This window comes from Oryctolagus cuniculus, chromosome 19 (assembly GCF_051225735.1).
Source record: "Oryctolagus cuniculus isolate XC-2025 breed Fujian yellow rabbit chromosome 19, ASM5122573v1, whole genome shotgun sequence".
Classification (NCBI taxonomy): domain Eukaryota; kingdom Metazoa; phylum Chordata; class Mammalia; order Lagomorpha; family Leporidae; genus Oryctolagus; species Oryctolagus cuniculus.
In genome coordinates, this window is record NC_142885.1 from 11,047,446 (window position 1) to 11,069,201 (window position 21,756).

The 21,756-nt window shown below is 67.4% G+C and overlaps 4 protein-coding genes across 6 annotated transcripts in view; 1 reads left to right on the forward strand and 3 right to left on the reverse strand.

Annotated features, from left to right (window-relative positions):
• Positions 1–2,088: 2,088 nt before the first annotated feature.
• On the reverse strand, positions 2,089–5,836 carry ALKBH4 (alkB homolog 4, lysine demethylase). Of its 2 annotated transcripts, none has more exons than XM_089321082.1 (3): positions 5,700–5,836; positions 3,735–3,932; positions 2,089–3,005 (listed from the first exon to the last, which is right to left on the reverse strand). In XM_089321082.1, the coding sequence occupies exons 2-3, from the start codon at positions 3,834–3,836 to the stop codon at positions 2,418–2,420; spliced, it is 690 nt and encodes a 229-aa protein (XP_089177208.1). In that variant the 5' UTR covers positions 3,837–3,932; positions 5,700–5,836; the 3' UTR covers positions 2,089–2,417. The 2 variants fall into 2 exon arrangements, with proteins under 2 accessions (XP_089177208.1, XP_069920580.2); XM_070064479.2 differs by having other exon boundaries at positions 5,668–5,833.
• Positions 5,837–6,016: 180 nt separating this feature from the next.
• LRWD1 (leucine rich repeats and WD repeat domain containing 1) lies at positions 6,017–11,281 on the forward strand. The gene is made up of 16 exons (XM_089321963.1): positions 6,017–6,096; positions 6,408–6,642; positions 6,737–6,853; positions 7,146–7,286; positions 7,483–7,587; positions 7,765–7,881; positions 7,953–8,123; positions 8,304–8,340; positions 9,033–9,142; positions 9,237–9,444; positions 9,776–9,848; positions 9,938–10,078; positions 10,483–10,565; positions 10,649–10,804; positions 10,872–10,984; positions 11,057–11,281. The coding sequence occupies exons 1-16, from the start codon at positions 6,017–6,019 to the stop codon at positions 11,222–11,224; spliced, it is 2,055 nt and encodes a 684-aa protein (XP_089178089.1). The 3' UTR covers positions 11,225–11,281.
• On the reverse strand, positions 11,240–16,259 carry POLR2J (RNA polymerase II subunit J). The gene is made up of 4 exons (XM_002723983.6): positions 16,140–16,259; positions 12,450–12,539; positions 11,626–11,800; positions 11,240–11,440 (listed from the first exon to the last, which is right to left on the reverse strand). The coding sequence occupies exons 1-4, from the start codon at positions 16,190–16,192 to the stop codon at positions 11,405–11,407; spliced, it is 354 nt and encodes a 117-aa protein (XP_002724029.1). The 5' UTR covers positions 16,193–16,259; the 3' UTR covers positions 11,240–11,404.
• A 2,174-nt stretch (positions 16,260–18,433) lies between these two features.
• LOC103346668 (ras GTPase-activating protein 4) overlaps positions 18,434–21,756 on the reverse strand; it is a 34,759-nt gene continuing 31,436 nt past the window's right edge. For both annotated transcript variants that reach the window (XM_089321077.1, XM_051837944.3), the window contains exons 19-21: positions 21,136–21,256; positions 19,056–19,090; positions 18,434–18,962 (exon numbers count right to left, since the gene is read on the reverse strand). In XM_089321077.1, coding sequence (XP_089177203.1) covers positions 18,841–18,962; positions 19,056–19,090; positions 21,136–21,256 — 278 coding nt within the window. In that variant the 3' untranslated portion in view covers positions 18,434–18,840. The remainder of the gene's footprint in view (positions 18,963–19,055; positions 19,091–21,135; positions 21,257–21,756) is intronic.

Sequence of the window (21,756 nt, forward strand, 5' to 3'; positions counted from 1 at the left end):
GGCTGGCTGGTTCCCGGGGCTTAACCTGACTGTGCAGTGCGCTAAATGCAGGGCCTGGGTGGGCCCGCCCCAGTTCCCCTGGCGGGACGCGAGTGTTTCTCTTAGAAACCGCCAAGGGGGTCTGCTGGGGCCAACCACGGACCTGCGCCAGCTGTCTGCATGACATCCTGTAGCCCATGCGTGGTGTGCGTAGCCCATTCTGTGTACGGGTTTTTCAAACAGTTGCCCTGGATTGAGCCGAATAAATCCGCGAAGCCGCTCGGCGCTCTTTCTGCTCTTGGTGGGGCACCACCACCGAGGGGGCACGTGTGCCCCAGGCCAGCGAGGGGCGGGCGCTTGGCTGGGACGCAGAGGCAGGGTGCTCAGCTCCCGTGCAGGGAGGGAGTGGTGGCGCAGCCCCGCCCACTGGGGCTCTCCCTTTCCCGAAACAGTGGGAGAGCAGCGGGCCGTCCATCTGACGGGGTCACTTGGAAGTCCCCAAGGCCTCCAGCAGAGGAGGTCCTCAGAGTCCCTGCGGGTCCCTGTGGCTTCAGGGCCAGTGCCCTGGCCGTCTGCGCAGGCCGCAGGGGCACACAGGGCCCTGCCTCAGCCCGGCGGCCCAGCAAGGAAGCAGTCACCCACTGAGGTGGACGCCCCCTCCTGTCCGGCACGTCAGCCTGGAGACCCCCAGGAGGCAGGTGACAAGCAGCTGGCGTCATGGAGAGTCTGTGGCAGTGCCGCGTGCTGCCATCCCCAGGGCCAGAGTGGCCTGGGCCAGCCCGCTGTCCCGCCCTCGAGCGAGATAGCACTTAGAGGAGGTTGCTGTTACAGGAGAGACACAGAAAACCCCAGCACCCCCTGGCTCCAGGGTAGCATCCACAGAGCCTTGAGTGGGGCCCTACAGGCCAAAGAGCCCCTCGTTGGGCCATTTAGACTTTTAAGCCCCCTCCCCAGCCTGTTGCTGGCCCACCCACGGGTGCCAAGACAGATCCAGGCGGGAGTAATCCCACAGCTGCCCCTCCCGTCCCAGAGCCAGGACCAGCCTGGGCTGCACCCCCGCCACTCGGATCCCAGCAGCAGGTGCCCAGGCTCCCGGCCAGCGTGGCCGAACAGCGTCAACCGAGCAGCCCCTGGAGCCTCCGGCAAATGCCGGCCTCCCCGCGGGCGCACTGCCGGGCTCCTGCCTTGTCTCCCGCACCTGCGGGCGTGCCGGGCGCAGTGCTGCCTGGAGTGAGCTGTGACCGTGGGAGACCACAGGGCCCTGGAGTCTGCCTGTCTTCGCGTCCCAGCTTCAGGGATGGACTGGGTCAGGGGGCACAGCATCACGGAACGACTCCCACCACGTGCTCTGCGGGCTGCCGAGGGGCCAGTGGGCCGACGTGTGGCAGCCGCGCAGTGACGCTGGGGGAGGGGGCTTCTGAGCCTTCCCCGCCCCTCCCCAGTGTGTGCTTCTCGCAGGCTCTGCCCTGGGGGTGGGGCTGCTCCAAAGCTCCCCTGGGTACCCTCTGAGGGGACCAGGGTGTAGCTTCCAGGCATCAGGTTCCCCTCTGGGTGCCCCAAGATGGACCTGCTTGGGGTTACCCTCAGGCTCCATCCGTGGGAGCCAGCCAGGCACAGCAGTCAGTCACTCAGCCCTGGAAACCCGGGCAGCCTTGCTGTGAGGCCACGCAGGACGCCCTGGACCACGCCGAGGCCCAGAATCTGGGCTGCAAAGACCAGGCCCTGCTCCCCCGGTGGCTCCCAAGTCTATTCCGTCTCACAAGCAGCGGGACAGAGGGCTGGCCACACCCCTCAGCCTCCAGGGACCACCCCGCACCTGACCGCAGCGCCCGGCCAGGTAGGCGCCCAGGGCCACAAAGGGAGCAGCCTCGAGGAATCCTGGGAGCTGAGTCTCTTGCTCACACAGGCTGGGCGGGGGAGCAGAGGGAGGACCAGGTTCGCAGCTCCCCCTGACCCGCGCGGCCCCCACCCCAGGGGGTCAAGCACGACCCAGACTGAGCCCAAGTCAGCAGCCGTCACCAACTGCAGTCCTCGCCCGCCCACGCCCTCCAGCCCGTGCACCCCCGGGTCAGGGGAGTGGACAGCGAGGAAAACGTCTCACACGGAAGCAACGCTGCGTAAGCTCAGGTTACTCCACTTCTCCTGAACTGTGACAACCAAGCGACCCAGGCAGGGTGGCCACGGCGCAGGTGGGACGTGCCTGCCCCTCAGAACAGCCCCGGCAGGCCTCACTGCCCACGGCGCCCCAGGGTCTCACGTCTGGGCACTAGCCAGGGCCCTGCTGCCGTCCGGCGGAGGGCTGGCTCCCATCCTGGGGTGGGGGCGGGGAGGGTTCAGTCTCGCGTGTCAGCACTAGCCAGGGCCCTGCTGCTGTCCGGCCGAGGGTGGGGGCGAGGGAGGCTCAGTCTCCCTGCTGCCGGCCGAGGGTGGGGTGGGGTTCACACAGGTCTCCCCTGAAAGGAGAGTGCGATGTTGAGGAGCTCCCACCCCAGCTCCTGCTGCCGCCCCCCAGGGCGGAACTCGGCCGACAGCTCCCTGAAGGTGGCGCACACGCGCCGGGCCTCCACGTGCCTGCGGTGGATGGCGTGCTGCCACAGGTGCCGCGCGGCCCCGGTGAGCACCAGCAGGGAGCGGCGGGGTAAGGGCACGGCCACCTCCACCTCCTGGCACGGCACGGACCTGCTGGGGGCGATCAGGTTGTCCACCAGGGCCTCGGGGCCGGCGGCCGGCGCCGAGCAGAGCAGCAGGCTGCCGGGCGCCTCCCGGCTCATGGACAGCACGGTGGGGGACAGCAGGTTGAGGCTCACCAGCCGCTCGCCCCACAGCCAGGCGTCGTCCAGGTGGGGGTCGATGGCGGAGCCCCGCTCGGGGCAGTAGTCCAGGTTGCACTGCTCCACGGGCCGGAAGTCCTCCAGGCCGGGGTAGAGGCCCATTCTCCGCACCACCTCGCGGCTGAAGCTGGGGAGGCCTCGGAAGCCCGCGGTCTTCAGCTTCTGCTTCCGGAAGTTGACCTTGGGGCCGTAGTCCTGCGGGGAGAGGCGGGGGGGGGGGGGGGGCAGTTGGCTGAGCCGACAGAGGCGGCCGTCGAGGACCGAGTCCTGGGCATTCGGGCACGGGGACGCGGTGCAGAGCGCCTGGCCCCGGGAATGGGGCGTTCCCAGCGGGGGGAGGAGGCAGGCACAGGGCGAGCAGCCTGCGACCCCGGGCCATGGCGGAGCCCGGTGACCTCTGTGGGGCATAGCCCAGGGTGCTGGGGGCGGGCAGGACCCTGTGTTGCAGTGGGAGGGCCCTACCTCTGCCTCTAACTCTGCCTTTAAAATAAATGAATACATCTTTAAAAAAAAAAAAAAAAAAAAAGATGACCAGAGCTGCCCGTGGCCCATTCCCAGCCACGGCACGGCCCGGTTCCCGAGGGCTGTGGCTTAGACGGCAGAGTGCGCGGGAGGGGTGACTGTCAGTACTGGCCCTGGAGGGCAGCCGAGGCAGGGTGGGGAATAGGCAGGTGGACCGGGCCTAAGCAGGGATGCTGTGGTCCCTGGCCAGGGAGTCACAGGAGAACAGGCAGGCACGTGTGCCGGGACGTGGAACGTGATGGGGGGAGGGGGCAGGCAGCCCACGGCAGCCACAGAAGTCTGAATGCCCGTCAGGAACCGGCCCCTCAGGAGTAGACCCAGCCCCCGCCCAGCGACCCTGGCCGCCCACTCCCTCAGCCCAGGGCTCGTGGTGCGAGACCTCCCCCGCGCAGCCCGGCGCACCTGCTTCCGGCGTCCGGACTGCGAGAGCTTCCAGGGGTCGCGGTCCATCAGCCGCACCATCTCGGCCTCTTCGTCCCGGGTCACGAAGTCCTCGATGAGCATCACCCCCGGGAAGGGGAAGGCCCAGCCCTCAAAGTCGGAGTCGGCGGCACCCACGGCCCAGCCCGTGTCCGAGCAGTAAAGGAACTCGTGTGTTCTCTGCCGGAGAGGGGGTGGGCATCACAGGACCGCCACACGCTGAGGGAGTCCCCCTCCCCGGGGCGAGGTGCCCTGGGGTGGCTCCTTGCTCTTCCCCTGTCCGGAGCGGCCCTCCTTTTGACGTCCATCTCCCAGAGGGGGCGCAGCAAGGTCAAGGAGCCAGCTCAGGGCCGCACACCCGGGAGCAGTCTGCAAATGCGCCGTTGCCTCGGGTGCGTGGACGGAAAAGGCCTGGGTGGGAGCCCCCGGCCCAGCCAGGTGACCCTGGGAGAGCAGCACAGGGCCGGAGGTCGGAGGGGAGGTGTCCCCCTCTGTGGTGGCCCAAGAGGCACCCAGCTGAGCTGTCACCGTCATCAGCCATCCGCGAGGGCCGTGACTGGCTGACCCCTTGTGCTGCGGTGCCTGGCCTCTCTGCCCACTGCCGTTGGGGGCTTGTCTCTGCCACCCTAATTGGGTCACTACCCCCTTCAGGTGTCCCGGATCTCGTGCACTGACGGCCCTCCCTCCCCGGCCCTGCATCTCATACTGCAGGCTCTCGGGGTCCTTGCTGACCCTGCCGCGGTCCCCCAGGGAGGGCTGGGCGACAGCAGTGCAGCGTTCCTGGGACACCCCCCCTCGCCGGGGGTGCAGGGATCAGGATCCTGCCCCACCACACCCGCCCCACCCCCTCATCTCCCCCCATCAGCTGGGCCTTCACTTGAGCCCAGCCTCTCCTCGCACACACCTCTCACCCCTGAGCTGTCGCTGGCGCCTCCTCTCCCACGATGCCCCCGCTCTGCCACCATCCCGGGGCCACACCTGGCCCTGTCCCCTTCCAGGCCTCAGCGCCGCACCTCCCTTCCTGTCCTTGCCCGCTAGTCACTCCCCCGGGGCCCCCAGCCCCTCGCCACTGCCTCTTTTCTACCCTCAGCTCTGTCCACCGGGGTGACCCAAGGCCTCGACCCTTCCCTGGGGCAAGGAGAAGCCAGATCGGTGCTGAAGCAGCCGGTTTGCTCCAGCAGCGCCGGCTTCACCCCGGCACAGCTGTCCTGCAGGTGAGAGCGGGGACACGGACCTGCGCGGGTCCCGGCCAGAGCCACCACCCAGGCTAGGACCCCATGGGCACCAGAAAGCGGGCTGGCCTCTGCGGCCCCTCCTCCTGCACTCCCGTCTCCGGGCCCGCTCCCACCGCAGGCCTCCCCGCCCCCCGTCCTCTCCCCTCCCCAGCCCCTGGAGACGCGTTTCTCCTCCGTCCCTGCGCAAGTGACTCCTCCCGAGTCGTCCCAAGGGACCGGCTCACTCCGCTCGGGGCGGGCGCTCAAGGCTCCCCACCCTGCAGCGCGGGTCAGCGGGTCTCCTCCGCTCCGTCCAGGGCTCACAGACAACGCCGCGCCACTCACGTCTCTGCCGATGGACACCTAGGTCGCGTCTGCCCAGGTGTCCCCTCCACCCCCTCCTTTCCCTTCTCCTGGGCGCGCGGAGCCAGAGCGGGGCAGCGGGCTCCGGCGATGGCCGTGGTCACTGCGCCGGCCTCGCAGCCTCCGCACCTCCTTCCCTGCCTGCCCGGGTGCGAGCTCACGTGACCCCTTCTCCCCTCCAAACCCCCGCAGTCCCTCTCCTGGGGTATCACCCCGCCGCCGCGCGCGCACCCACCGCGGCCTCGCCCCCTGACGGACTGTCACCCCGGCCGCGGCGGGCCTCCCTTTCCCCTACGCAGAGCGGGTTTTGTGGGCGCGGTCCCTCGCTCAGCCCCTACCTGCGGGGAGAGCTGCCAGGGCGGGAACCCACCGCGCTGCCGCTCGCAGATCAGGCAGGTCCGGATGCCCTTGCAGCCACATTCCTTGAGCACCTCCGGGGCCTCGGCCGCCGCCGCCGCCGCCGCCATCGCGCCGTCCGGGCGGCCAGTGCGCAGGCGCCGGGCCGCGGGGGCCGCCGGGAGTCGTAGTCCGCGCGCGGGGCACGTGGTCCTGGCTTCCTTCCGGTCGCGGCCGCCTGCGCCCGCGGGGCTCATTCGGCACCGCCTCCTGGGCTGCGCTGACCTCAGGCGTGGGCTTCGGACTGGGGAGCGTGGGTTCCGCGGGCTGCCGGGGCGGCGCGTCGGCGCCATGGGCCCCCTCACTGCGCGGCTGCTGCTGCAGCGCGGGCGACCCAAGAGCGACCGGCTGGGACGGATCCGGAGCCTGGAGTAAGAAGGGGGCCGGGAGCGAGGTCCCACGGGGTCGGTGGGCCGTTGGGAAGAGAGGCCGGCGGCCGTTAAGTCGCTCGCGCTCGGGAGGGGGCCCCGCGGCCGTTCCCGCCAAACGTCTCCTGCGGAGGAGATGCGCGCGGTCGCAGCCCCGAAGAGGGCGGGTTGCGGGTTGAGCCACCTGTTGAGCTCAAAGGGGCGCGGGGAAAGGCGTCCTGGGGGCGCCATGCAGGCCCGGGGGGCAGCTTCGCAGGCGGAAGGGCTCTCCCGGCACCCTGGCCCTGAGCCTCCCCGCCCTGCCCCCGCCGCAGCCTGTCCGGGCTGAAGCTGCACTCGGAGCACCTGGACCCCAAGCTGCTGGGCCGCCTGAAGCAGCTGCAGGAGCTGGACCTGTCCAACAACCAGCTGGACACGCTGCCGGCCAACCTGGGGCTGGCGCACCTGCGCGTCCTGCGCTGCGCCAACAACCAGCTGGCCGACGTCTCGGCCCTGTGCCAGTTCCCGCAGCTGGAGGAGCTCAGCCTGGAGGGCAACCCTTTCCTGACGGTCAGTGGACAGCCCCGCGGGGGAGGGCTCCGGGCCCTGGGCCCCGGGCTCGGGCCGGCCGCCGCCTGAGCTGCGCTCGCCCTGCACCCCGCAGGTCAGCGACAACCTGAAAGTCTCCTTTCTCCTGCCCAACCTCCGGAAGGTGAACGGCAAGGATGCCTCCGCCAACTGCACGCAGGTGGAGAGCCTGAACCGCGAGCTGACCAGCAGGGTACGGGCCGGCAGCCACTGAGCAGCACCTGCGCGCGGCGGGAGGGGCCGGTGGCGGGCTCTGCCCTGAGCGCTCCTGCCCGCTGTGCCTGAGCCCCGCTGTGGTGGGGCCCCCTTTGTCCGTGGAGGGGGGCCGTTCCTGGGGTCTGTGTTGACCAGGTTCCTGCAATGTGTGGATAAGAGGGGGCGGGGCAGGGGGTGGGGCTAGCCACCGGTGGTGCAGGGTTGACACCCGCGGGGTGTGAGGTCAGATAGGGGCTGGCCAGGGCTGGATCCCGTCCCTCCTCCCCCAGGTCACAGCTCACTGGGAGAAGTTCATGGAGGCGCTGGGCCCAGAAAAGGAGACCCAGAAGGCGCAGGCCGACTTTGTGAAGTCCGCGGTCAGAGACGTCCGCTACGGGCCCGAGTCCCTCAGCGAGTTCACCCAGTGGCGTGTAGGTGCTCACCCTGCCGCGCCGGGGCGCTGGCCTGCCCCGAGGGGCTGGGGGGGTGGGGCGGCTGGACAGAGGAGACGGCCCTATTGGCTGAATCCCTTTCCAAGTAGGAAGCATACGCCCCCTTGGAGCACGAGTCTGGGGGATGCTGGGGGACCCAGGACTGTGCCCAGCTTCCTGATGCCCCCCCCCCCAGGTGCGGATGATCTCCGAGGAGTTGGTGGCCTCTGGTGGGACACAGGTCCATGTGGCCAGTGTCCCCGATAAGCCCCCAGAAGCTGCAGCTGCCCACAAGCCCAAGGTGAGCGTGGCTGCGTGTGGCCCCCGGGGCTCCCAGGGCCTGCCGTGCCCCTTCTGCCTGAGTTGGCTCCCCCCGGGACCCTGGGCCATCCGCGGCTCCCACCCCATGGCGGGGCCGTGGTTCGGGCAGGAAGTCCCGGGGACTTCGGGCCCGTGGTCACCCAGGTCCTCTCCGCAGGCCAGGCTGGTGAAGCGGCCCGATGACACCCCACTCGGCCTCTCTGCCCCCAAGCGGGTGCGCGCCTCCCCGGCCGCCCGGAGGGAGGGCAGCCCTGGGGGCTCGGACAGCAGCCAGGTGAGCTGGGCGGTGGGCAGGGGTGGGGAGGTCAAGGGCTCGCACAGCCCCTGACGCGCTCTGCCCCCCAGGCTGCCCTGAAGCTGGAGCCGCTGCACTTCCTGCAGTGCCACAGCAAGAACAACAGCCCCAAGGACCTGGAGACCCAGCTGTGGGCCTGCGCCTTCGAGCCGGCCCCGGAGGAGGGTACGGCCGCCCGCGGGGGCGTGGCGGGGGCGGGGCCAGGGCCTGGAGACCCAGCTGTGGGCCTGCGCCTTCGAGCCGGCCCCGGAGGAGGGTACGGCCGCCCGCGGGGGCGTGGCGGGGGCGGGGCCAGGGCCTGGAGACCTAGCGGTGGGCCTGCGCCTTCGAGCCGGCCCCGGAGGAGGGTACGGCTGCCCGTGGGGGCGTGCCAGGGGCGGGGCTAGGACCTGGAGACCTAGCTGTGGGCCTGCGCCTTCGAGCCGGCCCCGGAGGAGGGTACGGCCACAGGGCCCACGGAGGGTGGCGGGGCCGCGGCCCACGACATGAAGCTGCGGGTCCCACGGGAGCTGTTTTTCTAAAAAGTCGTTATTTGAGAGAGGGGCCCCATCCACTGGTCCACTCCCTGCATGCCTACAACAGCCCCCGGCTGAGGCCAGAACTGGAATCCAGTCCAGGGTCTGCATTAGCAGGAAGTCAAATCAGGAGTGGAGCTGGAGTCAGACCCAGGCAGACCAGACAGGGGCTTCTTTTGAGATTTTTTGTTTGTTTGTTTAAGAGGTAGTTACAGAGACAGGGAGAGGCACAGAGAGAGGTCTTCATCCACTGGTTCACATTTGGGGAAAATTGGCTGCAGCCCCGGAGCTGGGCTGATCCGAGGCCACGAGCTTCATCCCAGCGTCCCAGGCGGTGCAGGAGCAAGCACTTGGGCCATCCTCCACTGCTTTCTCTGGCCGTAAGCAGAGAGCTGGGTGGGAGGAAGAGTGGCCCGGATACAGCCTGGCGCCCACATGGGAGGCCGGCGCCGCGGGTGGGGGCTCAGCCCTCTGCAGCACAGCACCTGCCCCAGGGGCCAGGGTGTACCACCAAGGGGGCCGCCTTGGATGGGAGGGGACAGTTTAGAAGGTGTCCTCCAGCCAGGCGGGAGCTCTCCAGTCCAGGTTTCCGCTCAGCTGAGCCCCTCAAAACAGGGGGCTCGGGGGCCACGTCGCAGACCGTGGCCACCTGCGGCGGGGAGGCTGTGTGCGTGATCGACTGCCAGACGGGCATCGTGCTCCACAAGTACAAGGCGCCTGGCGAGGTGGGTGTGGGCCCCTGCCTCCCTGCTCCCACGCCGGGGAAGCCGACGCCGCCGTGCGGGGCGGTGCCCACAGCTGCTTCCTCCCCCCCGCCAGGAGTTCTTCTCGGTGGCCTGGACGACCCTGACGGTGGTCACCCAAGCCGGCCACAAGAAGCGCTGGAACGTGCTGGCGGCTGCGGGCCTGCGGGGCCTGGTCCGGCTGCTGCACGTGCGCGCCGGCTTCTGCTGCGGAGCCATCCGGGCCCACAAGAAGGCCATCGCCACCCTCTGCTTCAGCCCGACTCGGGAGACCCACCTCTTCAGTAAGACCCGCCCTCTGCCGGGGCCCCCGCACCCTTCTCCTGCTGCCCTGGCGGGAAGACAGAACCTCAGGCCCCCCTCTGGGCTTCACGCCCACCTTTGCTGCTGCTCTGTGGCCTTGGATTTCCCAGCACCCGGGCCGCCCTGCTCCCCCGTCAGGGACCTGGGTGGTGACCCCCAATGGGCGGGGCCCGAGCTGCCCTGGCGACTGCGGTGTGGGCCCTGGGCTAGAGCAAGGAGGGACAGGGCTGGCCTCGGTTGCCCAGCCTCAGCCTGGGACGCGGCCAGCCAATGGGAGCAGGGCCACCTGTCCCTTTGCCCACCCCTCCTCAGCGGCCTCCTATGACAAGCGGATCATCCTCTGGGACATCGGGGTGCCCAACCACGACTACGAATTCCAGGCGAGGTGACGGCAGGGCAGGGCTGGGGCGGGGCGAGCTGGGCAGCAGGGCGGGGGCCAGCTGGGGCCAGCAGCTCCCATCTCCCCCCCCACAGCCAGCTGCTCACACTGGACGCCGCCTCCATCCCCCTGCGCCTCTGCCCCGTCCCCTCCTGCCCGGATGCCTATCTGCTGGCCGGCTGTGAGGGCGGCTGCTGCTGCTGGGACGTGCGGCTGGACCAGCCCCAGAAGAGGAGGTGAGGTGGGGCGGGCTCCCCGCGCCCCTGCCGCCTTCCCCTCGCCTGTGGCTGAGTGATGGAGCCCAGCCCGCTGCGCACCAGCTTGAGGCCCCTGGTGGTGGTGAGCAGGAGAGGCCCTGGGGCACATCTGCCCCTGCCGGGCACAGGCACTCGGGACAGGTGTGCCCCCCCCCAGGCCCCTTCAGAAGGGTGCTGGGTGGCAGAGCCAGCTCATGTGGGGCAGGGAGGGGGAACAGCCTGTGGTGGGGACAGCTGGCAGCAGTGAGGCGGCATGGTGGCCTGGGCCACTGGGAGGACAGGGCAGGTGAGGGCTGGGGCGTGCAGCCCTGGGCCCAGGTCTGGGGGCGTCCGGCCCCTGGCTCTGGTGCACAGCCCTGCCTCCCCACCCCCAACACACACAGGGCGTGTGAGGTGGAGTTCGTGTTCTCCGAGGCGCCCGGGCGCAGAGTGGACGGGCTGGCCTTTGTGAACGAGGACGTCGTGGGTGAGTGCGGCCAGCCTGGGCCGATGGCTTCCCTCGGGGGCTGGGGTCTCGGGCTCAGCCTGGCACCCCCTGTTCTCCCGCAGCCTCCAAGGGGAACAGCCCAGGCACCATCTGCTTATGGAGCTGGAGCCAGACATGGGGTGGCAGGGGCAGCCGGTCCTCGGTGGCCGTGGTCGTCCTGGCCTGGCTGCAGTGGTCGTCCACCAACCTGGCCTACTTCTCCCTCAGCACCTGCCCAGGTGAGCACTTGCCCCCAGGAGCACCCCCCACCCCCGCTGCCCCACCTGAGCCTGCCTGTGCCTGCAGACGAGGCGGCGGTGCTGTGTGGGGACGAGGAGGGCAACGTGTGGCTATACGACGTGAGGCAGCTCCTGCGCCAGCCGCCTGCGCAGCCGGCACCCACGCAGGCCCCCACGCAGGTGCGCGGGCTCCCCTGCCGGGCGGGGTGGGCTCCACGCGGGCACCCTGCTCAGCCGGGTCTCCCCCACCAGGTCCTCAGATGGCCGCAGCCCTGGGCCTTGGGCCAGGCCGTGAGCAAGACCATGGTGAACACGGTGGTGGCCGACCCCACCTTCAGCTACCTCACGGCGCTGACGGACTCCAACATCGTGGCCATCTGGAGGAGCCGGCCGCACCCCGGCACCCCGGACACCGCCTAAGTCACTGCGCCTGGGGGCTTTTTACGAGTATTTTTATTATTAAATTCCTCCATTGTAGACAGCTCGGTAGCTATGCGGGCCCCACCCTGCTCCTGGGATGCGACCCCAAGCCTCTAGAAGAGTGACAGGCCGTCCCCACAGTCCACGCGGTCCCAGGGGCCCGGGCAGCTCCTCCAGCCGCTACTCGATGCCCTCCTGCTTGTCCTTGATGGCCACCTGTGGGGAGGAAGAGGGCAGGTACTGGGCGGCCCCCGCCTGGCGCCCCACAGGAGAGCCGTCCCCATGCCCTGCCGCGGGCTGGTGTGACCCAGACAGATGCCTGGAAGCAGCCCTGAGGGGCAGCAGGCCGCCCCCGGCCTGGTAGGGCACACATCCCGGGGACTGCTGGGGCCCCGCCTCACCCGGAAGCGCTCCTCCAGCAGCGAGAGCTCGCTGATGAGGTCGGTGATGGCGTTGGTGAAGGCCTCCTGCGGGCTGTAGTCGGGGGTGGTCTGCACGCGGATGATGATCTTGTGCTCCAGGGGGTGGGGGACTTTATAGCCAGCAAACAGCACCTGCGGGTCCTTGAGCAGCTGCCTGGGGCGGGAGAGAGGGCGCGCTGAGGGCTCCCAGGCGGCGCCTGTGCCAGCTGTGTAGCCCAGGGTGTTCCCCTACCGGGAAGACACTTGGAAGAGGAGGTGCCGTGCGTGCCCCGCAGCGTTAGCACACCACAGACACCGGCCCAAGCGGCGGCGGGAGAGGCCTGGGCCCTGGGCACGCGAGGACACACCACCGGCTCGCTCAGGGGGGGCACTGCCCAGACTCCTGCCCCCAGCCTCTGACACAAGCTGGGACGGGCCCGCCTTGCTGGCGCCACCTGCAGGGGAGGGGCGGTCACAGCCCTGGCCACCTACTTGGCTGGGACACGGGGACCCTGGACAACCACACCGTGCCTCTGCCACCTCCCCTCGACGTGAGAGTCTGTCACAGGGGAGGAGGGGGGCCTGCTGGCCCGGGATAGACAAGGGGTGGGGTGCATGTAAGGGTCAGTGTCATCTGACGATGAGGGACGAGCCGCGTCACGGGCGGGGCTGAGAGGCTGCTAAGTGCCCTGCGGGGCAGCGCCAGGGCCTCGAACCCGCGCGAGGGGCAGTGCCTGGGCTGCCACCAGAACGGGCAGCGCCCCCGAGCGGGCAGCCCTGAGGGCAAGGCCAGCCCGTGCGTGGGCCCCTGGCCGGGCACTTACGATTTAATGATGTTCCCGAGCGTGTGGTCCTCCTTGTTGATGGTGAACAGGCACGCGTTGGGGACCTTGGTGTCCTTGTTGATGGTGATCCTGGGAGGAGGCGGAGGTGAGGCTGGGGCAGGGCCCCCTGCCCCCCAGGGCACCCATGGCTCCCACCCCCTCTGCGGTGGGCTCCCGCAGCGGCGTGTCTGCCCCCCCGACCCTGGCCACCCACCCCACGAGGCGCTTCCAAAGCAGAATTCTCAACCCCAGCACTACCTGTGCTTCAGCCCTGATGAAGCTCTCCTTGTAGGAGGAGGTTTTTTTTTGTTTTTTTTTTTTTTTGTTTTTTTTCACAAAGTGGACAGTGAAAAGGTCTTCCTTTTTTTGCCATTGGTTCACCCCCCAGTGGCCGCTGTGGCCAGCGCACCACGCTGATCCAATGGCAGGAGCCAGGTACTTCTCCTGGTCTCCCATGGGATGCAGGGCACAAGCACTTGGGCCATCCTCCACTGCACTCCCTGGCCACAGCAGAGAGCTGGACTGGAAGAGGGGCAACCGGGACAGAATCCGGCGCCCCAACCAGGACTAGAACCCGGTGTGCCGGCACCGCAAGGCGGAGGATTAGCCTAGTGAGCCACGGCGCCGGCCAGAAAAGATTTTTAAAACTGCTTTTTTAAACCTTTTTTGGGGCTGGTGTTGGGGCAGTGCTGCAGCATAGGAGGCTAAACCTCCACCCGCAGCACTGGCATCCCATACAGGCCCAAGTTCAAGTCCCGGCTGCTCCACTTCTAATCCAGCTCCCTGCTGTGGCCTGGGAAAGCCCTGGAAGATGGCCCAAGTGCTCGCTCTCTTTCCTTCTCTGTAGTCTACCCCTCAAATGTTTTTAAAAATGTACAAGTAGGGGCCGGAGCTGTGGGTTAACGCTCTGGCCTGAAGCACCAGCATCCCATTTGGGTGCTGGTTTGAGACCCGGCTACCCCACTTTCGATCCAGCTCTCTGCTATGGCCTGGGAAAGCAGTAGAAGATGGCCCAGGTCCTTGGGCCCCTGCACCTGTATGGGAGACCCAGAAGAAGCTCCTGGCTTCAGATCGGCGCAGCTCTGGCCATTGCGACCATCTGGGGCGTAAACCATCGGATGGAAGACCCCTCTCCCTCCCTCCCTCTCTGTGTGACCCTGACTTTCAAATAAACTTTTTTTAAAAACGTGCAAGTGTTATGTGTCAATTAAAAATGTTAAGGGGCCAGCACCTGTAGTGCTGGCATCCCATATGGGCACTGGTTCGAGTCCCGGCTGCTCCACTTCCAATCCAGCTCTCTGCTATGGCCTGGGAAAGCAGTAGAAGGTGGCCCAAGTGCTTGGGCCCCTGCACCCACATGGGAGACCCGGAGGAAGCTCCTGGCTTTGGACTGGTGCGATTCTGGCCATTACAGCCAACTGGGGAGTGAACCAGCAGATGGAAGATCTCTCTCTGCCTCTCCTCTCTCAAGTAAATAAATAAATCTTTAAAAAAAAAATTTTTTTTTTTTTGACAGGCAGAGTGGACAGTGAGAGAGACAGAGAGAAAGGTTTTCATTTGCCGTTGGTTCACCCTCCAATGGCCGCCACGGCTGGCGCGCTGCGGCCGGCACACCGCGCTGATCCGAAGCCAGGAGCCAGGTACTTATCCTGGTCTCCCATGGGGTGCAGGGTCCAAGTACTTGGGCCATCCTCCACTGCACTCCCTGGCCACAGCAGAGAGCTGGCCTGGAAGAGGGGCAACCGGGACAGAATCCGGCTCCCCGACCGGGACTAGAACCCGGTGTGCCGGCACCGCAAGGCGGAGGATTAGCCTAGTGAGCCGCGGCGCCGGCCTAAAAAATTTTAAAGCAGCGGAAGAGTCCATGGGAGCTGGTGCAGTGGGTTCAAGTCCCAGCTGCTCCACTTCCATCCAGCTCTCAGCTGGGGCATGGGAAAGCAGTGGAAGATGGCCCAAGTGCTAGCGCTCCTGCGCCCGTGAGGCTCCTGGCTTCAGATCAGCCCAGCCCTGGCCATTGCGGCCATTTGGGGAGTGACCCAGCAGATGGAAGACCTCTCTCTCTCTCTCTCTCCCTCCCTCTCGGTCTTTCAAATTAAAAAGTTCATGGGAAAGGAAATACAAAAGGCGCTGTGTAAACTAAAAACACGTTCATACCAGAAGCCACAGCGTGAGCACCTGTGATGGTAATGGGTGCTTCATAAACACGTTGCTGTGGCACAGGTAAAGCCACCTGCAGTGCCCGCATCCCACATGGGCGCCAGTTCGAGTCCCAGCTGCTCCACTTCCAATCCAACTCCCTGCTAATGCGCCTGGGAAAGCAGCGGAGGACGGCCCCAATGCTTGGGCTCCTGCACCCCCATGGGAGACCTGGAAGGAGGTCCTGGCTCCTGGCTTCAGATCGGCTCAGCTCCAGCTGTTGTGGCCACCTGGGGAGTGAACCAGCAGATGGAAGACCTAACTCTGCCTCTCAGATAAACTTAAAGAAAAAAAAAAAAAAGGAGAAAGAAAGAGAGCCACAGAGAGGGACGCACACAGGTCTTCTCTCCGCTGGTTCACTCCACAGATGCCCGCCACAGCTGGGGCTAGGGAGACGCTGAAGCTAGGAACCCACGAGAGCCAGGTCTCCCTGGGCCATCACCTGCGGCTTCCTGGGAGGTGGAGCAGCCAGGGCGGGAGCAGGCACTCCCCCCGCGCCACAGGCCCGCCCTGGGGGCTGCACGGCGCCCGGGGCGCCCCGGACCACCACGCCTGCTCTCCCGGTTGCGAGTCTGTGCCCAGGGAGACCGACAAGGGTCGCACCCCAGCCCCCGCACCCTAGGCTGCTCAGACTCGGAAGGCATTGCCCCCGCGAGAACCCACTTAACCTTTCCCTGTGCTTAACCACAGCGCGCGCACAAGAAGCCCACTTTTCCAGGTGCGCAAAGTGCGCCTCGGCCAGACCCAGGCCACACCACCGCCTCTTAGGATGACCAGGCGTTCCCGGAGCCAAGCCAGGGGCAGCTGATGGGACAAACAGGGCACACTCAGCGGCTACCACCTCTCATCACGAAGCCGCAGGCTCCAACCGCGCACCTGCGCCCTCGGCGCAGCCCCCGAACACCCTCCTCCTCGTTCAAGCTCCACCCGCGGCTGACCACGGAACGCACGCAATCCACGCCACAGCTTCTAGACGCGCGCGAAACCCTCGCCAAGCGACTTCCCCACGAGCGAGACCCGCAACGCCTGCGCCCCTCGGTTTGGCCAAGCCACAAACACTCCTTCCCACGCGCAACCCCAAAGCCACGGTCCGCGCGCTCCCACGGGCGCCCGGCCAAGCCATGCGTCCGAGGACCACAGGGCGGGCAGGCGGGCGACCCGGGAGCCCGGCCCAGATGTGTGGCCGCCAGACCGCGGGCCCCGACAGGGCGGACCCGAGCTCCGGAGCCCTCGCGCAGGCCGCCGCGTGGAGGGAGGACGCGGGTGGCCGGCCGGACGCCACAGGGACGCCTGCCGGGGCCCCGCGGAACCACAGCACTCTGCAGCAGGACACTTTGCAAGTCCCCGCAAGTGCCGGCGTGCCCAGGGCACTGCCCCCCTGGGCGGACCCAGGCCGCTCGGACACTCGAACACTTCCGACCCCCGAGCCCGCAGGACACGCAGGAGCTGCGGGCCTCGGCCCGACCCTCCGCCGCCCCGCCGGGCTCCACTTACTTCTTCTCTCCCTCGAAGAGCAGAAACGACTCGAAGGCCGGAGGTGCGTTCATCCTGGGACCGCGGCCCGCCGGCGACTAGACAGCCGCCGCCACCGCCTCCAAACCCGACCGCGCGACTGCTTCCGGGTCACGCCGGCGGCGCCTACCGCGCCAGGACCGGCTCACTGCCCCCTAGCGGCGGGGAGGAGCTAGCGCAGGCGCAAGAAAAATTTCCTCTGCGCATGCGTCAGCCCGGAGGCCGCGTCCCCGCCGCGCTCCACGCCTTGGCCAGGGGGCGCGGCTCCAGGGTGCAGGCAGTCGGAGCGCTGCGCTGGCCGGGGGGCCCGGCGAAGCGGGAAGCCGGAGCTACGCCTGTGTCCGCTGCCCATGCTTCTTGATCTCTTCTTTGGAAATGTGCCTTGGAATGCACTGCAGCAGGCCCCGGCACAGATCAGAGCCATGGGGTAGTGGGAGGCCGTGGCTGGGGTCGAGGAAAGTCTTGTGGTCAGAGTGATAGGCGTGGACGGCCCCTCCAAGGCACCCGGCCAACAGCCACGAGGCCCTGGTCACCGGCGTCTTGTTGGCGGGGGCAGCTGGGTGAGCGCTGGGAGGAGCAGGTGCGACAGGTGTGACGGGGGGGTGGAGGGATACAGGTGCACCACCCCCCCTTGAGCTCCTGATTGGTACCAAAGGCCCTCCCGGAGCTGTTGGGCCAACAGGGACTGGGGGCTCAGAGCAACCACCGGGACCCTGGTTGCAGCCTGGAGCCCCCACGGGAATCGCATCTCCCTGCGCGGGGGCGGAAGGGGGACACTTAGTACCTGGGAACTGCCGCTCTGCCCGGGGCCGTGGGTAATGAGCCACGCCCTCTCGGGTCATCCTGAAGACTTTAGGACGCTGCCCTTCGGAGACCTGGAGGTGACGCCTGGCCAGGGTCCAGAGCAGGGGATTCCCCCCCACCATCCCGGCCAGCACCATGGACGGCTGCTCTCCTGGGGGAGTGCTGACCCCACTCGCCAGAGCGGCACACCCCCAGACTCTTCTGCAGGTCCATGTGGGGTGCCCCACGAGGGGATGGTGTGACCACAGCCTGGAACAGCTAGGCGAGGGGCACAACTACACAGTGGCCTGGGCCCCGGCATCCCATATGGTCGCCGGCTCATGTCCCGGCTGCTCCACTTCCAATCCAGCTCCCTGCTAATGCACCTGGGAAAGCAGTAGTAGATGGCCCAAGTGCTGGGGCCCCTGCACCCACGTGGGAGACCCGGATGAGGCTCCTGGGTCCTGGCTTCGTCCTGTTGCAGCCATCTGGGGCGTGAACCAGCAAATGCGCTCCGTCTCTCCTTCTAACTCCAACTTTCAAATAAATAAATCTTTATTTAAAAAAGAGAGATGCACATGGGCTAACAGGTGAGGAATGGATGCACTGTGTTCTCCGTGCTGCTCTGGGAGGGAGGCTGAAGGCCGTGAGCGCAGGGGGCGGGGGTGGGGCAGGGAAAGGGGGTGTTGGGGTGAGGGAGCAGGCTGGCTGAGCCCCGCCGGGAGGCGCAAAGCCCCCACCCACCCTGCACTCGGGCTGACTGTACAGCAGGCAGTGGCCCTCTGCTGGTCATCGTGGGGTGGGCGCAGGGTGTAGCCTGGGCACCACGGGGTGAGGGACCCTGCCTCTGTCACCTGCTGTGTGACCCAGTGACGTCATCCTGCCCCAGGAGGCCGTGGGGGCTCCAGGTGGGCAGGGGGCAGGGCCTGGTGGGGGAGGAGGCGCTGGCAAAGCCCCAGAGGAACCGACCAAGGGCAGGCAGGCCAGCTCCCAGGATGTGGGCCATGGACTGGACTCCACTCTGGCTGACAGTGGGACCAGCGTGGGGACCCCTGGTGATGAGGGCACTAGACAAACCCCAGGGCTCAGGGATGGGCTGGGGCTGGTCGGGGGGGGGGGTGCTGAAGGCCCTGGGGGTGGTGCCTTGAGCTGAGTCACTGTGGACACAGCTGGTGCCCACCCTGGCAGCGGGAGCAGACACGGCCTGGCCAGCGCGCTGGGCATCAGCCCGGGCAGGTGCCGCCTGCGTGTGCATGGCGGTGGGGAGGGGTGCTCCTGCATCTTGGGGCCGGGGGCTTGGGTGCAGACAGCAGCTGGAAGGCCCACGGGCCTCTGTGGCCTGTGAGGGGTAGGGGTGGGGCCCAGGAATGCAGTGGGGACAGCAGCCAGGTAGAGAAAGGAACCCCGATCCCAAGTGAGGGGGTGGCACCCTCCTTGGGCCAGCGACCTCAGGGTCCTCTCCCTGGACCCCCATCTCAAGAGCCCAGAGCCTCGGCTGTCACGGCAGGTTTATTGTCGGCAACAGAACACTGCGACCCTCAGCACAGGGCCAGGCAGTGAGGGGAGCATGGGGCTGGGGGCTGGGAACCAGGGGGCACTCAGATGGAGGCCTGGTCTCCGGGGTCTGGGAGAGCAGCCCACCTGGGCAGGGGTGGGGTGGGGACCCTCCAACGGTGGCTTTGGGCTGGACTTGCCCTTGGCAAGGCAGGGGGAGGGGTGTCCCTGGAGAGCCTGGCCCGGGGCGGCAAAGACCCAGACCCCCGGAGCCGTGAGGTCGGCCATGCTGCGCAAAGCCCCGCCGGCTCCCGACTTCCAGGGCTTCTCGTCCCTGGCTCCTGCATGCCAGGGACCAGGCGGAGGGCCCGAGAACACGGCACCAGGCAGTACGGCGGGGCAGGCCTCAGGTCTGCACTGCCAGCAGGCGGCTGGGCTCGGCGGGCAGGGTGCTGGCTGGGAGGGCGCCGTGGGCCTCGCGCAGGTCCTGCAGGATCCGCAGCAGCCGGGCCAGGGAGCCCTCAGGGGCTGCAAGCGGAGGGGCCGTGAGGGCGGGCGTGGCCTCTAGAGCCTGAGGACCCCCGTCCACAAGGGGTGCGGGGCTTGGGCCGAGGGACCTACCTTCCCCAGGGCAAGTCAGCTCCCGACACTTCTCCCTGTGGGACACGACAGAGTGAGGGCCAGCAGCCACAACCCACCCCCCTGCACTCCGCCAGGGCTGCAGGTGACCCAGAGAGGCCGCGGGTAGCCCTGGGGGGCGGGGGTCGACCAGAAGGCCCCTTGCTAATGGGCTCAAACCCACAGCGATAGGAGCCAGTGGTATTTCAAGCACCGTTCCTAATGGGGTTCACACAGCAAGGATGCACGGCCGTGCCCAGCGGGGCTCCAGGCTCCTTGTCCAGGGTTTCTCCTGGCTCAGCCCTCACTGTCTCCCTCATCTGCTCTGGGAGGGCTGTGCCCCTCTGTGCTGCCCTCCTGGCCCCAGGGGACCAGGCCCTGCAGCTTCCGGGACACCGAGTGGTCACCCTCCCTCCATGCTGCCCCCCTCCCCTGCGGCACCCTCCGCGAGACCCTGTCCAGCCTCACATCTGCCTTTCGCTTTTCCGGCATCTGCTGAGGGCCTGGGCCATGCACGCCAGGCCCTGTGAGCAGCCCTGGCGTTCCAGAAGTGGGCACCAGCTCAGCGTGGTCAAGCGACAGGCAGGAAATAAGCAAACAGCTGAGGGGCACAGAAGCCGGGGATGGCTGAGCAATGCGTCTCTGTCAAGCGCAAAAGGCCTGGGGTGGCACGGCCACCATGCAGTGAGACAGCAGAGGGGTCTCTGCAGCAGGCTCGGCCCATGGGAGGAGGGAGGCCGGAGACGAGGCCGAGAGGCAGCCGGCCAGGGCACTGCCTCTGGGTTTCACACGTGTGGGAAGCCGCTGGGGTTCTATGCAAGGGAGGAAAATTATCTGTTAGGTTTTAGAAGCCGATCCAGGGAGGCTGAGTGGGGGCAGTGAGGAGGGAGCAGCTCCGGGGGTCGGAGCTGGGCCCACTGTGAAAGGGGACCGGCAGGGGGCGGGGGCGGGGCGACCAGGTGGCGTGGGTTCCAACCTCAGCCACACAGGATCAACACAGCAACCCGAATCCTGCAGGGGTTATACGTGGAGGGGAGCTGGAACAGGGTCTCATGGACATGGCGGGGAGGGGAGGCGGGGGGCAGGTGGACACAGCCCTTAGGTGGACAATGAGGTCACCAGACAAGGGGATGGGGGTGGGGGTGCAGTGCGCTAGGCCAGGCCATCAAGGAGAGGAGGCGATGGCAAAGCGACCAGGGCCGCACTCCCAGGGGAGCAGGTGCATCTGGTGGGGCGGAGGGAGAGCCAAAGCCTGTGCAGGGACCAGATGAGCCCTGGAGACTGGAGGAGGAACAAGGAAGCGCTCACTCAGTGCCAGCCCCGGGAGTGAGGGACCCCTGGCCTTAAACACCCCGGGGCCGAGCCCACCCAGAGGTGCACAGATGGAGCCCGGCCTCTTCCTTCTTGCTCTTTCTTTTCTTCCTGCCTTTTTCCTTTCCTTTCCTTCTAAGGTTTGTGTGTTTATTTAGCGCAAAGGTAGAGTTACAGAGAAAGATCTTCCATCTGCTGGTTCACTCCACAGACATCCGCAACAGCCAGGGCTGAGCCCAGCCATTAGCAGGAAGCTGGATTGGAAGTGGAGCAGCCAGGACTCGAACCGGTGCCCCTCTGGGGTGTTGCAGACGGAGGCTTTACCTGCTGTGCCACAGTGCTGACCCTGTGGCATCCTGTTTCTTAAAATTGTATTTAGCGGGGGCTGGGCGGTGGTGCGGTGGATAAAGCCACCACCTGCAGTGCCGGCATCTCATGTGGGACGGCCCAAGTGCTTGGGCCCCTGCCTCCCATGTGAGAGACCCAGATGGAGTACCAGGCTCCTGGTTTCAGCCTGGTCCAGCCCGGGCTGGAGTGGGCATTTGGGGAGTGAACCAGAACAACTCTCCATCCCTCTCCATTGTCACTCTGTCTTACAAAGAAGTAAATAAGTAAACCTTTGAAAACAAAGTTACTTTTTTAAAAGCCTCCTGTTTTTCTAAACTGGCTGGGGCTGGGGGCACTAGGGGGAGGCGGGCAGAGGGGCCGCAGTGGTCTCCACCCAGTGGGGGGGGGCCTGGATCCCAGCCGCAGCCCCCGGCCCCTCCCTCACCGTAGCGCAGGCTCCACGCCCAGCAGGTGCCGGTAGATGAGCTGAGCCTCCAGGTCGTGGTCCAGCGGGTCACTCCACTCCTGCAGGGTCACCCGCGACCGCGTCCTGTCGCAGCCCCCGTCTGGGCAGAGAGAGAGGGCAGAGTTAGGGGCGGGCACCAGGCGACCGCCACCAGCCACTTCCTGTGAGGGGCGAGGCCCCAGAGGCCCGGGCCTGCCCACTCTGTCCTGCTCCCCCCTCCCCGAGGCCGGCAGCTCCTCTCGGGTTCAGCTCCCAAACCATACAACCCACGACCTCGGAGCACAGGGGCCGTGCAGGACACCACGCGGGGAAGGCCACGTGACCTCTGGGAGGTCACGGTGTGTGGGGCGGGGGCCGCTGGGGCTCGGGCCCTGAAATGCCCCTGCCACTTGTCATCTGCCCCCTCCCAGCCACCCCCCCATCTCTTCTGTGAAGCTGAGGGACAGCCTCGCCCCTCAGGCCACGGGGAGCCCCCTTGCAAACAATGAGGGCATCGCTGGGATGGGCACAGCAGAGGCTGCAGCTCAGGGCCACCCACCAGCAAGGCCCTTGCAAGGGGCCACTGGGAGCCACCGAGCCCCGCCCACCACCCAGCAGCAA

Coding starts and splice junctions, on each gene's coding strand:
- ALKBH4 (XM_070064479.2), bottom strand. CDS start 5,796: ATGGCGGCGGCGGCGGCGGCGGCCGAGGCCCCGGAGGTGCTCAAGGAA. Junction 3,933..5,667: donor CCTGGCAGCTCTCCCCGCAG/GTAGGGGCTGAG, acceptor CCTCTCCGGCAG/AGAACACACGAGTTCCTTTA. Junction 3,006..3,734: donor AGTCCGGACGCCGGAAGCAG/GTGCGCCGGGCT, acceptor CTCTCCCCGCAG/GACTACGGCCCCAAGGTCAA.
- LRWD1 (XM_089321963.1), top strand. CDS start 6,017: ATGGGCCCCCTCACTGCGCGGCTGCTGCTGCAGCGCGGGCGACCCAAG. Junction 7,882..7,952: donor GGGGCTCGGACAGCAGCCAG/GTGAGCTGGGCG, acceptor TCTGCCCCCCAG/GCTGCCCTGAAGCTGGAGCC. Junction 9,849..9,937: donor GACTACGAATTCCAGGCGAG/GTGACGGCAGGG, acceptor CCCCCCCCACAG/CCAGCTGCTCACACTGGACG.
- POLR2J (XM_002723983.6), bottom strand. CDS start 16,192: ATGAACGCACCTCCGGCCTTCGAGTCGTTTCTGCTCTTCGAGGGAGAG. Junction 12,540..16,139: donor CTCTTCGAGGGAGAGAAGAA/GTAAGTGGAGCC, acceptor GCCTCCTCCCAG/GATCACCATCAACAAGGACA. Junction 11,801..12,449: donor CTCGGGAACATCATTAAATC/GTAAGTGCCCGG, acceptor CTCCCGCCCCAG/GCAGCTGCTCAAGGACCCGC.